General features: G+C 41.6%; 1 protein-coding gene across 3 annotated transcripts in view; it reads right to left on the minus strand.

The window, feature by feature from the left end:
* Positions 1 to 2,019: 2,019 nt before the first annotated feature.
* The window catches only part of LOC135106796 (UNC93-like protein), a 29,531-nt gene continuing 14,166 nt past the window's right edge, over positions 2,020 to 17,384 (minus strand). For all 3 annotated transcript variants that reach the window (XM_064016109.1, XM_064016110.1, XM_064016111.1), the window contains exons 2-9: positions 12,671 to 12,769; positions 9,473 to 9,641; positions 8,579 to 8,822; positions 8,248 to 8,371; positions 7,413 to 7,632; positions 7,017 to 7,179; positions 6,104 to 6,371; positions 2,020 to 2,780 (exon numbers count right to left, since the gene is read on the minus strand). In XM_064016109.1, coding sequence (XP_063872179.1) covers positions 2,503 to 2,780; positions 6,104 to 6,371; positions 7,017 to 7,179; positions 7,413 to 7,632; positions 8,248 to 8,371; positions 8,579 to 8,822; positions 9,473 to 9,641; positions 12,671 to 12,758 — 1,554 coding nt within the window. In that variant the 5' untranslated portion in view covers positions 12,759 to 12,769 and the 3' untranslated portion in view covers positions 2,020 to 2,502. The remainder of the gene's footprint in view (positions 2,781 to 6,103; positions 6,372 to 7,016; positions 7,180 to 7,412; positions 7,633 to 8,247; positions 8,372 to 8,578; positions 8,823 to 9,472; positions 9,642 to 12,670; positions 12,770 to 17,384) is intronic.

Below are 17,384 nucleotides of genomic sequence, written 5' to 3' on the forward strand. Positions count from 1 at the left end.
TGATTCATGTACCGAAGACGGGAAGACCTCACCAAGTCTATTTTCTAAACTAAAGGGAATTACCACGATGGGATTTTCTGCATTGAGACAGATCTCGAGATGACATAACCGGCTGAATTCTTGCTTTTATGGTGGCCTTGTTAATAATGCAGCTCTTTCCACTATTTCTGCCTTACCCAACACAATATTTTTGGCAATTATTCCCTCTTCTTCAGTGACGCTCAACAAAACTTCTCATCCCCTACATTGAACATAATTACGTAATTAAAGTACTAAAATCCTGAGGTGGAAATTTTGCATCACATTTCGTAGTGAAGCAGCTTCCATGAAATGTTTGAGTTTCGCCTCTGCCAATTTTCTCCTCTTCAAAGATGCTGGCTCTGCGTAGGGGCTTTATTATTATTATTATTATTTTATTTATTTTTTTTTTGTGGAGTATGTCGCATATATTTTAAGAAGTTCCACTGATACTGAATGCCTTTACTCTCTCACACCCCGGCGCAATATTGTATTTGTTATCTTCTACCGTTATTTCTTTGGATACTGCTCTTCTAAACTTGCTAACTGCATGCATCTTCCCCTTCCGCGGCCTCATTGCACGAGACTTCTTTTTACTCTCACCTCTATGCTGTTCATCTCACTCACGCAAAAGTTAACTGGCAGCTTTTCTTCTTTACCCCTTTCACTAATAAATTCTTGGAACCTTCACACGACTTGAACAAAACGGCTTCCGTTTTGGACTCTTTTCTCTGGTTAATATTTTTCTTTCCAGGAGCTGCATAGTGGGCTTTTCCTTCCTCCTTTTATACGCTTGGTTGATCTCATTCACGTTTAGATTAAAAAAAAAAAATCCTATGGGGACCTCAGCCATGGGGTCATAAAACACAGTAAGCAAACTAATAAGAAATATGAGAGAGTAGAGGATTAGCGTCACTTAAACTCATCCAAAGTTTAAACGACACAGCTGTAAAGGAAGCACGTGGAGACTGGTATGCCATCATCTGTACCTGAATCAAGCAGCCAAGAAAGACATTCGTCAAAACTGTTTACACCGCATCTTCATATGGCATGCAAAACATGAACATAACAAAACAGTGAACATAAATAGAAAATAAGTAAACCATTTATTGAGGGCATGATCTTGATCTAAGAAACTGAAGATAAGCTACAAAAATATCCACTTATTACACCAGTAAAGACTGCTTTATAAAACAGCAGTAGTGAAGCGAATCATTGCTAGTAATGGAGTCAGTGCCATTATCAAAACTGAACATGGAATTCTCGAGACATATGAACGTTAAATTACTTGCTCCATGAACGAAGTGCAGATCATGAAAATGAAATCTAAAACAATCATATCATTATAAAGCTGAAGTTATTAGTGAGGTATACACGTATCAGGCAGGACTAATATCCAAGATTCTTGAGTGCAAAGTGTGACTGCGGCACACTTACCTACAGATTTGAAGTGTGGAAATTAAAGCACGTCATGGGGAATCAGTTGACAGGTGCACGTGGATCAATAGACAGCTCACTCTTAAAATTCCAGCGCTCGTATGCAAGATAAGATCAACACTGGTAGCAGAAAAGTAAATTTTCAAGATATAGAAAAAGAAAATGAGAAAACAGAGGACATACAGAACATGTGGCAAGAGGAGATAATGGATGCAACGAAAGGCTAAATAGCTGTGTCTCAATGACTGCAACAGTGAGATCGGACAGAAGACGAATTTAAAAAGTATGCATGCATAAGCTGAGAGATTGGCATCGAGCTCAAAATTCATAGAGAACGTTGCTGGAAAAAAAAAATGTGTGTGTGTGTGCGTGTGTGTGTGCGTGTGTGTGTGTGTGTGTGTGTGTGTGTGTGTGTGTGTGTGTGTGTGTGTGTGTGTGTGTGTGTGTGTGTGTGTGTGTGTGTGTGTTATCTTTTAATGTGATTTTGAAGGTTTGGAGTTTCATAATGGAGGAAAAGGATGAGGTTCGTTTTGTATTGTTTCAAGGTTCATTAAGACTTCTGTGTTACAGTTAATATTTTATACATATTAACATCATGGCTAAAAATCACAATTAGGTAAAATATAGGTACAACATTACATCGACCATAATTACATTCAGGAATTGTTAGTGACGCTCAGTCACCACACTTTATCACATCAATGTTGCCATTATCGAATACGAGATCGCAGCCAGTGCAAATGTTAAGTATAACACACTGCCCTGACTCTTTCTTTTTTTTTTATATGTAGTATATTTTCATTCTTCTATACAGAAGCACACAACTCACAGTGATACTCTGTCTGGTCCTGAGAGACAAGCAACATGGCCACCGTGTCACGGCAGCTTGTCGCGGCATTTGTTGTAACACAGTGTTTTTGTATAAAATTCGACAACACATTAATACTTCAGTGCTTTATCGTTTTTGACAAGAAGGGTTTTTGCAATTCCTACAAACACAACCTTGTTGGAATGTCAAGTAGTCGTTCTCAGCAGGGTTGTCGAAGGTCACTGACTCTTTGTGCTGAACAGCTCCTTGATTAGGACGTCGATGGGCACCACTTTACCTTTCTCGTCCTTCTTCAGGCCTCCTCGGCGCTCCAGCACCTCGATGATGTAGTAGCCAATGATACCAAAGACGAGAGATACTAACACATTGTTCAGCTTGCTGTTAACACACGAGGTAGCGCTGCCCACGTACGTGAAGATGTATCCCAATGATTCCCACAGACGGTAGTTGCTGAAGGCAGCCTCGGACTCCCCGGGGAAGATCACGCCATAGAACGCTAGAAAAAAGAGATGACATTGAGCTTACTAGAATTACCGCTGTGCTAGCTAAGCACCACTAGGCAAAATTCTAGAAGCTTTTGATCACAATACATTTTCAGTATATTTTATTACATCTATCAAAATAATAACAAATAACAACAAGTTCAAATCATTAGCTACATTGGTATTCAGCTTGGGCTATGTCATAGCTTAATATTCTTAACGCTTAGGCGTCTTATCCCGACTTCTTTTGACGAGTGTTTTCATGATTGTCGCAATACTTCAACAAGAATTCTTCAAAGTCAACAGAAAGTAAAAGAAAAAAAAAAAACATGAGAACCCTTATAATCATCTCTGTAGTCTTTGAAAATCAGTCCTTATGAAATACCAAAATGCTGAAGAATAATATATAATATATATAATATATATATATATATATATATATATATATATATATATATATATATATATATATATATATATATATATATATATATATATATATATATATATATATATATAAAACATTCTATAATTATTGTACTAAGCAATCTTGTTGTCTGTGCTAATTGAATGATACCTGAATTCTCTATTATAACTAGCTTTTTGTATGGTATATATATTTTTATATATATCTATATTTATATATTTATATAGTAGCTGATGTATCATTAATGTTTGTATGGTGAACACGAATATGAGAGGATGAATTAAGAATGAAGAGCAGTGAATTTTTTTTTTTTTTTTTATGTAGGAGGGATACTGGCCAAGGGAAAAAAAAATCCTAATAAAAAAAAAAAAAGCCCACTAAGATGTCAGTTCCAGAAACGGATCCAAAGCGGTAGTCAAAAATTGAAGGATAAGTGTCTTGAAACCTCTCTCTTGAAGAAATCCATGTCATAGGAAGGTGGAAATACAGAAGCAGGTAGGGAGTTCCAGAGTTTACCAAAGAAATGGATGAATGATTAAGAATATTGGTTAACTCTTGCATTAGAAAGGTGGACAGAATAGGGGTGAGAGAAAGAGGAAAGTCTTGTGCAGCGAGGCCGCGGGAAGAGGGGAGGCATGTAGTTAGCAAGATCAAAAGAGTAGTTAGCATAAAATAGCTGTAGAAGATAGCTAGAGATGCAACACTGCTGCGATGAGAGAAGCTGAAGATAGTCAGTTAGAAGAGAGGAGTTGATGAGACGAAAAAGCTTTTGATTCCACCCTGTCTAAAAGAGCGGTATGAGTGGAAGCCCCCCAAACATGTGAAGCATACTCCATACATGGACAGACAAGGCCCTTATACATAATTAGCAGCTGGTGGGGTGAGAAAAACTGGCGGAGACGTTTCAGAACACCTAACTTCATAGAAGCTGTTTTAGCTAGAGATAAGATGTGAAGTTTCCAGTTCAGATTATAAGTAAAGGTCAGACCGCGGATGTTCAGTATAGAAGAGGGGGACAGTTGAGTGTCCTTGAAGAAGAGAGGGTAGTTGTCTGGAAGGTTGTGTCGAGTTGATAGATGGAGGAATTGACTTTTTGAGGCACTGAACAATACCAAGTTTGCTCTGCCCCAGTTAGAAATTTTAGAAAGATCAGAAGTCTTCCCTGCGTCAAATGTTTACTTCCTGAAGGGTTGGATGTCTATGAAAAGACGTGGAAAAGTGCAGGATGGTATCATCAACGTAGGAGTGGATAGGACAAGAAGTTTGGTTTAGAAGGTCATTGATGAATAATAAGAAGAGAGTGGGTGACAAGACAGAACCCTGAGGAAAAACCACTATTAATAGATATAGGACAAGAAGAGTGACCGTCTACCACAGCAACAATAGAACGGTCAGAAAGGGAACATGAAATGAAGTTACAGAGAGAAGGATGGAAGCCGTAGGAGAGTAGTTTGGAAATCAAAGCTTTGTGCCAGATTCTATGAAAGGATTTTGATATGTCCAAGGCAACAGCAAAAGTTTTACCAAAATCTCTAAAAGAGGATGACCAAGACTCAGTAAGGAAAGCCCGAAGATCACCAGTAGAGATATAGAATAGTAGAGATATTTTTGGCTAGATGCCAGAAGTCACGAGGGGAGTTAGATCTTGAAAAAAAAAATTGACACTTTTTATTAATGAAGGACTTTTTGATTAGTTGGAGAACAGACTTGGCATGGTTCCGGGCAGAAATATAAAAGTGCTTGAGATACTGGTAAATTTTGTGGGCCACCTCTCTATCATGTATAGCAATAGAATAGGTTGTGTTAAACGAAGGTTTGGAAAGTTTAGGTCGAGAAAAAGAATGAGAATTGTATGCCTCAATGCCAGATCACCTCTATTATGCGCTCGGCACACGAAGACGGGTCTCTGACAAGGAAGCAGTAGTCATTCCAAGGAAAATCAGCAAAATACCTCCTTAGGTCTCCCCAGCTAGCAGAAGCAAAAAGCCAGAGGCACCTCCGTTTAGGGGGATCCTGAGGAGGGATTGAAGTGATAGGGCAAGATACTGATATGAGATTGTGATCAGAAGAGCCCAACGGAGAAGAGTGGGTGACAGCATAAGCAGGATTAGAGGTTAGGAAAAGATCAAGAATGTTGGGCGTATCTCCAAGACGGTCAGGAAAAGGAGTAGGGTGTTGCACCAATTGCTCTAGGTCGTGGAGGATAACAAAGTTGAAGGCTAGCTCACCAGGATGGTCAGTGAAGGGAGAGGAAAGCCAAAACTGGTGGTGAACATTGAAGTCTCCAAGAATGGAGATCTCTGCAAAAGGGAAGAGAGTCAGAATGTGCTCCACTTTGGAAGTTAAGTAGTCAAAGAATTTCTTAAAGTCAGAAGAGTTAGGTGAGAGGTATACGGCACAGATAAATTTAGTTTGATTGTGACTCTGTAGTCGTAGCCAGATGGTGGAAAACTCGGAAGTTTCAAGAGCGTGGGCACGGGAGCAGGTTAAGTCGTTGCTCACATAAACGCAACATCCAGCTTTGGACTGAAAATGAGGATATAGAAAATAAAAGGGAAGAGAAAAGGGGCTACCGTCAGTTGCCTCAGACACCTGTGTTTCAGTGAGGAAAAGAAGATGAAGATTAGAAGAGGAGAGGTGGTGTTCTACAGATTGAAAATTAGATCTTAGACCGCAAATGTTGCAGAAGTTAATTAAGAAAAAGTTGAGGGGGGTGTCCAGACACTTAGGGTCGTTATCAGAAGAGCAGTTCCGATCTAGGGACATTTGTAGTCCCCTCCCGAGATGGGGACTTCGAGGCTGGTGTAGGAGTCGCCATGATAATTTTGAATTTTTTGAGTGAAGGGTGTATGTGTGTGTAATTAAGTGCTTGTAGTTTTGTGTGGAGGAAGAGAGTTGTCTTTGACTTACCGTTGATCTGCGTCTGCCACACAGCGTCCGACACGCCCCACAGCCCCGCCATCACGAAGAAGAGCGCCACATCATCAGGATGCGGCGTCCAGTAGCGCAAAGTGATAGTGATGCCAAGGTTTATGAGAGCCCCCATGGTGAAGATAGGCACGCGACCCACCATCTTCACCAGCGGGCTGAAGGTGATGGAGCAGATGGCGTCACACACCCCGTAGCAGATCATCACGTAGCCCACCATGTGCACACCGAGGCCGCACGACACATAGGCCTGCAACAAGAATGTTGAGCTTCAAGGCATTGCACACTCACGCACACACACACACACACACACACACACACACACACACACACACACACACACACACACACAAGCTCGAGTTTGGGCGTAGTGTAGTATAGTGGCTAACACACTCGGCTAAAAACAGAAAAGGCCTGCTTTCCATTCCTTTGCGCGGCGAGCCTCTCGATGTGTTATAGTCCCTGTTCACCTAACAGGACTGGATACGGGATGTACGTAAGTCGAGGGTTTGTTATCTCGCTGTCCCGTTGTGCTGGGTGTGTGTGTGTGTGTGTGTGTGTGTGTGTGTGTGTGTGTGTGTGGACTCAGTCGTACCCAAAGATCAGTAGCTATGAGCTCTGAGCTTTCCCTATGGAGAAGGGTTGCTGTGTCAAGATACCAGCATTGGTAACACACACACACACACACACACACACACACACACACACACACACACACATTGTAAAAAGTACCACTATAAAACCCGTTGTAGCGTAGTGTTTCGATGAAACACATTGGCACTATTGTAACATACAGGTCTTCTAACGAGAATTATTGCGTTGTACACATACATCACACTTTATGTTGATGGTAAAGAGCTTGCTGGACACTTTGTTTTTATTTCATGCAACTCACTGCTGTATAATCAGCGCCGAGAAAGGCCTGTTCCACGCCCGACCACATGGTGAGAGGAATGACGAGTAGCTGGTACGGATGACGCATGTGGTTGAAGGAGGCGATGAGAAGCTCTTTTCCACTTTTACCTGCAGCTGATCCCGTCCGCTCGTTTTCGCCGAACCTGACGACACCAAAGAGGGATATAACTTACGAAGTCGTACAGAGAATTTTCCCTTGATTCCAGTCACAGGACATAATTGAGCTGCTGTCCTCCTCCAAACAGTACTGTACTCGTTCACAAGTGCATAAAGATATCTGGTGCATGCAACACACCTTCGTATCTTACTTATTTTTCGGGTCCAAATATAAATAAAATATACATTTGAAATTTTCTTGAAGTCCTGACTATTTCACCTGGTGAGAGGATCCACCAGCAAGGCGATGATCACGGAGGAGATGATGGAGCACACGAGGTAGATGGTAGCCATGGTGTAGATCTTTGACATGGGAGGTTTGGCCAAGTTGGTGAGATTAGAGGAACTAGAGGAGGTTAAGTGAGGACAGAAATTCACGCCACATGATAGCAGCGCCTCCTCGTTCACATCCTCCACCTCCACTATTCCTTGGGACAACACTGGGGGAAGGAGAGAGAGAGAGAGAGAGAGAGAGAGAGAGAGAGAGAGAGAGAGAGAGAGAGAGAGAGAGGGAGAGAGAGAGGTTTTAGTTGATCTAGCAACCTTACTACTACGCAGGTTTGAGAATGACAATGAGTCGTTTACCTACAATATATAAATATAAAACGGATGGACAGACTTTTTTTTTTCATTTACCTTATCGGGAGGCGCACAAACAAGGACTTTGGAAGAGAGGGTAAGGAGAAACAAATCGCTCATTACAACAGGTGATGACGCAAGGCCATCCGGTCTACACAATGTAGCTGCTTTACACTCACAAACATCCGTCACTCTCATCCATAAAAACATCTGTTTCTCTGTATTTTTTATTATTTATTTATTTGTTTATTTATTTATTTATTTTTTGTTGTATTCACATTTCTTTTTGTGTGTTAATTCACCCTCATCTTTTTTATATAAGTGAGACGTGAGTTGTATGTAGAATATTTTACAACATTATTTACTAAGCTGGCTATAAGGTTTTATGTTTATTGCCTTAAGTGTAAAGCTCCAGTAATATCCCGTCTTTGGGGATATTCTGCTTAAATGAACTTAACCGAGTTGCATTTACTTACCGGCAGACGCAATGAGATTGCCCCACACTTGCGTCGACTGGAAGAAGAGGAAAAAGATGCCGAAAAAACGGACGATCACAACCTCGGAATTTTCTCCCACGATATCTGCGTACCGAGACCCGACCTGCAACAATGAATAGTTAGTGGATGATACACTTCACACACCCACCCACACACACACACACACACACACACACACACACACACACACACACACACACACACACACACACACACACACACACATAGACACACACACACACACACACACACACACACACACACACACACACACACACACACACACACACACACACACACACACACATACCTGTGTGAGGTAGGTACACTTGGCAGACCACATAGGCGCCGCTCCCAGGCCCAGGATGATGGAAGTGGGCACCAGCGTCCATACCCGCGGGTAGAATTGTGCGGCGATATAAGTGGAGTAGCACAGCATAGAGAAGCACAGTGTCCATTTAGTCTTGAAGGTCTTGATCATCCAGGTGGGCAGGAAGGCGCACGACAAGACCAGCGCTGTGTACAAGGTGGACAGTGCCGACGTGCCCTCCACTCTGCAGGGGAGGCAAGGTTACTCACACATAACAGAGAGAGAGAGAGAGAGAGAGAGAGAGAGAGAGAGAGAGAGAGAGAGAGAGAGAGAGAGAGAGAGAGAGAGAGAGAGAGAATAAATTAGTACCCATTTTCCTTATCTGTATGGGTATTGCAGTTGCACACACGCCGTTGTTTTTTTCTTGTCTTAATGCTCTCTGTCTTGACTTTCCCTCTGGATATGTAGTTTCTCAAGTCATCATTCGCCATTCCAAGTATACACATTTTATCCTCTTTATCATCCATATCGTCAGGGCTTGTTTTTTCCTTACCGTTTCCTAGTAAAGCAGTTTACGGCTATGTTTCCAGGAAAACCATTTCGCTTATCATTACAATCTCTTTCTAATCTCTGGTGTACCGACTTGCCATTTTATCACTTCTCTGAAAAGAGTGATGCAAGGGACGTGGGCTACAGTATGTTGAAAAACATTTGTTTTTTCATTTTTGTGTCCGCAATTCTTATTTACATTCTTTATTAAGTATATAACTCCATGTTTGTTAGCTGTAAAAAGGCACACTGAATATAACACTAATATGAAGGATGTGGACGTTCCTGGTTTAACATATGCGTCATTCACTATGACCTGTCCGTTTGGCAGTGTCCGGAACTCACTTGTTGATGGAGGACTGCAGGTTGGCCATGGAGTTGAAGGAGGTGAAGAGGAACATGAAAGCGATGGAGATGATTATCACGTTCTTCAAAATTCGGAACTTCTCTAACTTCTCGTCCTTGGTCAGTTCCTTCTTTGAGGAGGCCAAGGTGAGCTCCGATTTGACTGTATCTGCGGGTGAGAAGCATCGTGTTAGGAGAATCCACTAAATTTGCCTACTCAAAGGCCTGTTGCCTTTTTTTTTTTTTTTGCGACCGTCTTTCGCTGGGAGGAAGCGCTGAGTCTTCTGAGCTGTGATGAGCTCTTCGCTTATTATCTGCGTGATGGTTACTATGGTGAAGTGACTAGAGCGCTTGGCTATGAACCCTCGACCCCTGGCTCCAATCCGGGCTGGAGTAATTGGCGCACAGCTCATCCAGCTGTCCATCATTCCTACAGATAAGGCAATAAATGGGGACCTGGGGAAACCTGGGGATGTCTATTGGTTTAATGCTAAAAATAATTTTAGTTTGTAGTTTATTATCGGGAAAGAATGTTTCATCTGACACACACACACACACACACACACACACACACACACACACACACACACACACACACAAAAGCTTACAAAAGCACACTTCATCTCTTCCTTGCACCTCACACCTTCCTGCTAATCTCGCGGCTCAGGAGATGAACGATCACTTTGCTGCTATCTGTCAAACCTTTCCTCCCCTCCACACCACTCCGCTTCCTGCCTATCTTCCCGCTCCCTCCCCTCCACACACTGTCCAGGCGATGGATGTTTTTAAGAGAATACTTAAATTTAAACCCAGATCCACCACACCCACTGACCTTCCTATAAAAATTTACAAGGAATTTGCTTTAGAGCTAGCAACACCGCTATGCTCCATAATAAACGCTTCACTCTCCCAACACTCTTGCCCCGCGGACTGGAAGATATCTTACGTCACCCCCGTCCCCAAAACATCCAGTCCTCAGTCACTCAATGACCTCAGGCCAGTCTCTATCACTCCCATCCCTAGCCTTATTTGTGAAGATTTTGTATATGACTGGGCCTACACCAAAATTTGTAACACCGTGGATATCAGACAATTCGGAAATATTAAAGCCACCTCCACCTCACATTACCTGACCAGCTTCCTTGAATTCATCCACAGCCACCTGGACAAGCGAAACACCTCTCTAGCTGTTGCTTTTGTGGACTTCAAAAAAGCCTTTGATCTTGTTGATCACACTGTTGTCATCAGCAAGGCAGTAAGTCTGGGTCTCCCTCCTAATCTGATAGCGTGGCTAGCCGACTTCCTCACAGGGAGACGTCAGGCCGTTCGCTATCAGGGCTCTGTCTCTAATTTCCAACAGCTGACATGTGGAGTCCCCCAGGGGACCAAGATGGGTCCTCTATGCTTCCTCCTCCTCATCAACGACGCCCTCACCGACACCCCCCATCGCTGGAAGTGTGTGGACGACTGCACCGTGGGCGTCCCAGTTTCCACCAAGAACCCGGACTACTCGCCACTGCAAGCAATTCTGGAGCGACTACAGACGTGGACAGAGGAGAGCAGGATGACCATCAACCACAGCAAAACTGTGGTGATGCATTTCTGTACCTCCTCTGTACCAGTGCCCCCTCCCCGGCTCACAGTGGGCCCTCACCCCCTCCAGGTGGTCCAATGTGCCAAGCTTCTCGGAGTCACGGTGGACGACCAGCTGACCTGGAAGCAGCATGTCGCCAACACCGTGAGATCAGCTACCTACAGGCTGTACATGCTGCGCAGACTCAGGTCGCTGGGGACGCCGACAGATGAGTTAAGGGGGGTGTACCTTACCTTCATCCTCCCCAAACTCATGTACGCCTCCCCAGCGTGGTCCTCCTCCCTCACACACACTCAACAGATACAGCTAGAGAGTGTGCAGAAAAGGGCGTGCAGGGTCATCCTTGGCCCTGCATACACCACCTATGAAGAAGCCCTGACCACCCTGAGTCTGTCCAGAATATCCACCAGGCACCGAGAGGCTCTGGAGAAGTTTGGGAGGGGACTACTGCATCATCCGCGTCTCAGAAACATGCTGCCGCCCGACGCGCCTCGCCAGGTCCGTGCCACCAGACACCACAACAGAATAACGCCCCTGAAGGCACCGCGCACGGACCGGTACAGACTCAGTGCGATTCCCACCATGGTGCGAGCCATCAATCAATAGTTTTCCCTCCTAGATTAGACTTACCTCTAGGATTAATGTTAAGTTTTTCCCCATCCCCTATGTACATTTTCAGTTTGTCAACTGCCTAAATAATAAACCGTTTATTATTATTATTATTATTATTATTACACACACACACACACACACACACACACACACACACACACACACACACACACACACACACACACACACACACACACACACACACACACACAGTAGTCATCGGGCTCGGGTATTCGTGGTCATAAATGTAATTCGATGGTTAGCGTTATCAAGCATCTGCACAGTAAGGATTCAACCATTCGTGTATACCCGTAGCTGGTGCTGTTGTATACTTAAACAAGTCTGTAGTATATGACCCTTTGTGTCCCTCATATCCGTCATATAAATACCATGACCTACAATCTCTCAGTTTGCAAGGACAAGTAGCAGTTTCTCAATGAGAAGCGAAGGACAGCTAGATGTGTATACGTGCCAGTGTATCCCATCCATCAGCAAAGATATCTTGCCCTCTTATGGAACCATGACCTTTCCATAGTGAAAGTTGCGTAACCTATATCAGTGGCGGAGTCCAGAGATTCATTGTGTAAAGTGCAGCAAGTGGTCTGACTGAACACCACAGTGGCAACAGCTCCAGGTGGACGACTTTGCCACGGTGTTGAGAACATGAACAGTTCTTTCTTATTATATATATCCATTCCTGGAGATTAACTTGACTACATAGGTATATGTGTAACGCTCTCTCTCTCTCTCTCTCTCTCTCTCTCTCTCTCTCTCTCTCTCTCTCTCTCTCTCTCTCTCTCTCTCTCTCTCTCTCTCTCTCTCTCTCTCTCTCTCTCTCTCTCTCTCTCTCTCTCACACACACACACACACACACACACACACACACACACACACACACACACACACACACACACACACACACACACACAGTGCTCTAAACGTTAAGAGTAGAGGACTATAGAAGTAAAGGGGTTATAGCAGGTGAGTCTTACCTGTGCAGCATGGGTCATCCCCGACGAAAGCAGGATTGCTTTGCCCTTTAATGTTACTGGGAGTGGTGGTCTTCGCCGCGTCTGCCATCGTGGCTCTGTCTGTGGGACAAGAAGAGTAGCTGTACTGTATTTTGAACCTATTGGAAATTGTGGGGTCTCGGATGAGAGAGAGAGAGAGAGAGAGAGAGAGAGAGAGAGAGAGAGAGAGAGAGAGAGAGAGAGAGAGAGAGAGAGAGAGAGAGAGAGAGAGAGAGAGAGAGAGAGAGAGAGAAATTATGCGTTTTGCAACTGAGGGCACCTTTGCTTCATACATGTTGAAGTTCACCTTCATCAAGCGTGTTTTGTAAATCGGACCCATTATGCATCAGCAGTCATAGTTTTCTGTAAGTAATCATCGAAACTTACCATCTCTTGCTATCCTCTATCGTTTCTTTCGTGCTAACTGCTCTTTTCTTCTGGCTAACTGCAAACCTTTCCCCCATTAAGCTAGAAAAGGCTTTTTATTTTCTCTCACCGCTATTTTGTACACTTCCGTAATGCAAGAACTAACCAGTATTCTCAATTTTTCATTCCTTTTACTCAGGAACTCCCTGCTTGCTTTTGTATATGGACTGCCTTTGACTTGAACTGTTTCAAGAGGAAAGTTTCAAGATACTTCTCAAATTTTGATGATTATTTTTCTTTTTACTGTACTCTGTAGGGACTGGCACTAGTGAGCTTTTTTTTTTTTTGTTGTCCTAGAACAATGCCCTCTTACGTAAAAAATATAAAAAACAACAATCGCGCTGCTTCAGAAGTGATTAACCAGTGTTATATTTAGTTAAGATAAAGGAATAATGGCTAATAGAAGAAAAGTTTAAGGTAAATGGAATTCTTACAGTATAAGAAAGTACAGTCCAGTCGAAGTGTTGTCACAGTTTTCGGAATGTTTCTCCCGATGGCGACCCTTGCCAGGCACTGCTGGTTGTTTTCAAATATTTCCCTGCGTATGCGTGTGTGCATTCTCCAAAATATTTCATTATGATATTATAGAGTATAAGATGAAACAATATACAATAAATAAAGTATAATCATATAAGATTAAATTTAGAAACACGAATATGAATGTCTAACCGAAGCTCCGTCACCGAAGTGCCCAGAGATGGGATGGCCAAAACAAACATTTATTCACTCTCATTTATGTAATTAATTTAAGGTTCATGAATTAATAATAAAATAATTACATATTAATGAAAGAACATTTTAATATATATATATATATATATATATATATATATATATATATATATATATATATATATATATATATATATATATATATATATATATATATATATATATATATATATATATATATATATATATATATATATATATATATATTGATATCAAGTCATATCTCAACAACTGAGCCTGACACTGGCAACGTCATCAAACCATCGTTTGTGCCGCTTTTATGTGTACTTTCTCCTAAGAAAGAATAATTTTTCTCGTTAAAAACTCTGTTTAAATCGCTTTACTTTGAATTTTTTCTGACAATCACCGTATAATTATCAAAATTTAAAAGTCCTGAGGAGAACTAGCATTTACTCTTGACCAAAACTGGATGAAAAGATGAATTCCGTGGCGAAAAATTTCGACGGATTCTAGTAAACATATCTTTTAAAATGTTATCGACGTGCATGAATAATAGGTTTCTCTCTCATAACATCAAATATTTTTTTTAATAACAATAACAACAAATGGCCGCATTTCAATATGAAACAAGTTATAGGTAGTGAATCGGTTGCCACAATGTGGAATCCTGAGCGAAATTCACCCGATAATGTGGCAACACTCCCTACGGGCGACTGTGCAGAGACTGAGAAATATGTCATTCACTTAACACCTTCAGTTAAACTTTACTTACCATGTGCAACATGACGCTTCAAAGACTATTACACACACACACACACACACACACACACACACACACACACACACACACACACACACACACACACACACACAACACACACACACACACACACACACACACACACACACACACACACACACAGCACACACACCACACAACACAAAACCCTACAGATGACAATAACACGCAACGTGAAAAATATAAAGACAACACCACAAGAAATCATGAAAATATCGTGATATGTAAATATGCGACACCTTTCGTGTGCGCCATGAACTACTCTGCTTCCCAGGAGACCGATGCAGGTAGGAAGGTTTGGCGAGAAGGTGTGTGACAAGGGAAGAGATCAGCGCCGTCCGGCGTATCTTAACTGTGCAGCGAGTAATTTATGTCACACTGATAACTTGATAATTTCGTAACTTCAGTTTCATAGGATTTGCTGATAAACCTCTTCTTTTCTTGATATTTAATTTCTTATCAAAGCAACGCCATAATATTGTGTTTTAGAAGTTAGATTTATTTATTTATATACTCCAATGCACTGGAGTAAATAGAAAAAAAGTATTTCTAAAAATAAAACAAGAATTGAGGAGCCAAGAGAGAGGTGTCTTGATACTCCTCTCTCGAAACGATTCAAGTCGTAGTCAGAAGGATATACAGAAACAGGAAAAAAGCTCAAGAATTTACCAGTAAAAGGAGTGGAAGAGTGATGATACTCTTATATTAGTAAGCTGAACGAATGGGATACGAGTATGAGTAAGTAGAGGGTCTTGTCTAGCGAGGCCGCGGGGAGGGAAGGGACATGCATGCAGCAGGAAGAGTGTCATCATTCCATGGTGTGCGGGTGACTGGAGTGTGAACACGGTGCCACTGTCCTATTACGTCACTGTAAATGATTACTGTATGCTAACAGAAAACAAATAACATGATATTCTTCTCTGAACATTGATATTTTTTTTTATCTCAGTACTTATACTTGGATGAGTGCATACCTTTGCATTTCGTATTAAAAATTCTCATTGGCAACGTCACTATTACTTTTTTTCATTTACATCTTGACTTCCTTTTCGTGAGATAGATATAAACAAAGTAAGGAAACTAGTGCTCCTTCTTCCCACTTAAAGAAAAATGTATACATCAAAGCAGACCTTTCATTGTTTTTATTTCAGTCATGCCACACACTTTAGATACTTTTTATGATGTTTCCTTCGATTATGAGAATACTATAGTTCGAAAATATTTGAGTTCGATTGTTAATATACTAATGACCTCCGTTCTTACAAAAAGTGTTTTCTAGACTGCTTTCCAAAACTTACCTTTTCTGCAAAATGCGTATATTGAATTAACTTCGTTTCCGTTAGTGGTAAGGCAACAGCAGGTCCTCAGACCCTATCTAATTAGCACATTTAATTAGCACATCTGATCCAGAAGGGGGCAGTGGGAATTCTCTCCTTGTGATCAATACGGCAGATATGACGCTGCACGCCTTGCCACGGCAAGAAATTTAAACGCGCGTTTACCAACATATTCCACACTACTATCTTAGCGAAAACCAGGCTAAAGCTTATTTGTACATATAAATATCTAACCTTTTTACTTCTGATAATTTAAAAAGACAGCGTAGATGATATTCAAAACTCATTGCCCCGCAAAGAATCGAGGACGGTTAGCCTTAAACGGGAACTGGGCCACACCATACACCTCACGCGAGGCACCTGCTAACCACACCCAGCGGGGAGCAGCACCGTGAGCCAGCGTGGGAGATAAGAGGTACATATAAGTTCTGTCATCGGCACTCCCGGACATTGTTGATTGAGGAGCAGATATTACCAGAAGACTAGGAAAGAAAGTCATGTGACCTATATACCCCACTGCCACCACCACATCCATCATCATTTTTGTTATCATCTTCGTTGTCAGCCACTAAGCCAATAATAAGTGCTGATTAGATAAATAAACAACTTTAAAAACAAGATGAAATGCTATCTGGTTTGGTGTATAAAAACATATATCGTTTGTACAGCAGTATCGCAAATCATATGATTTTTTTTTTTTTTCTCGTCAACCTCCAGACTTCCCCAATTTATCTCTTCATTTTTTTTTTTTATCCTCCGTCACATTTTCCAGCTCAGTGCTACAATTTCGCGTGATTTCTTTTCTTTCATATATATATATTTTTTTCCTTATTCACGTTCCTTCCATTTTCCTCACTTCTCAGTGGTAGCCAAAATAACTACAACCTTTCAATACTTTCTCTTCCATGATTTCCTATCTTATATCCGTTATGTCAGTGACCATTTTCTCTCTAGCTTTAAACATCTCTGCAACAACACACCCCCATTACACACACACACACACACACACACACACACACACACACACACACACACACACACACACACACACACACACACACACACACACATGCGCGGCGGGCGCGCGTGCGCAGAGGTGATGGTCCCTTCCAAATTCGTATTCGGCGTACATTTCATTCAGTCTTCCAGTCACTACACTCTAGATGTTGCGGTGAGGCAGTGCGTCATCGTGCAGCCTCGATCAGCGCCCTCAGGATTCCCAGGGATGAAAGTGGTCTTCCGTTTGCATGACGTGTACTGCCTCAAGACCGTGATTCCGGGCTCTTGATCATATTTCTATATTATATATATATATATATATATATATATATATATATATATATATCATATATATAATATATATATATATATATATATATATATATATATATATATATATATATATATATATATATATATTTTTTTTTTTTTTATGCAAAAA

This window comes from Scylla paramamosain, chromosome 14 (genome assembly GCF_035594125.1).
Source record: "Scylla paramamosain isolate STU-SP2022 chromosome 14, ASM3559412v1, whole genome shotgun sequence".
NCBI classification, from domain to species: domain Eukaryota; kingdom Metazoa; phylum Arthropoda; class Malacostraca; order Decapoda; family Portunidae; genus Scylla; species Scylla paramamosain.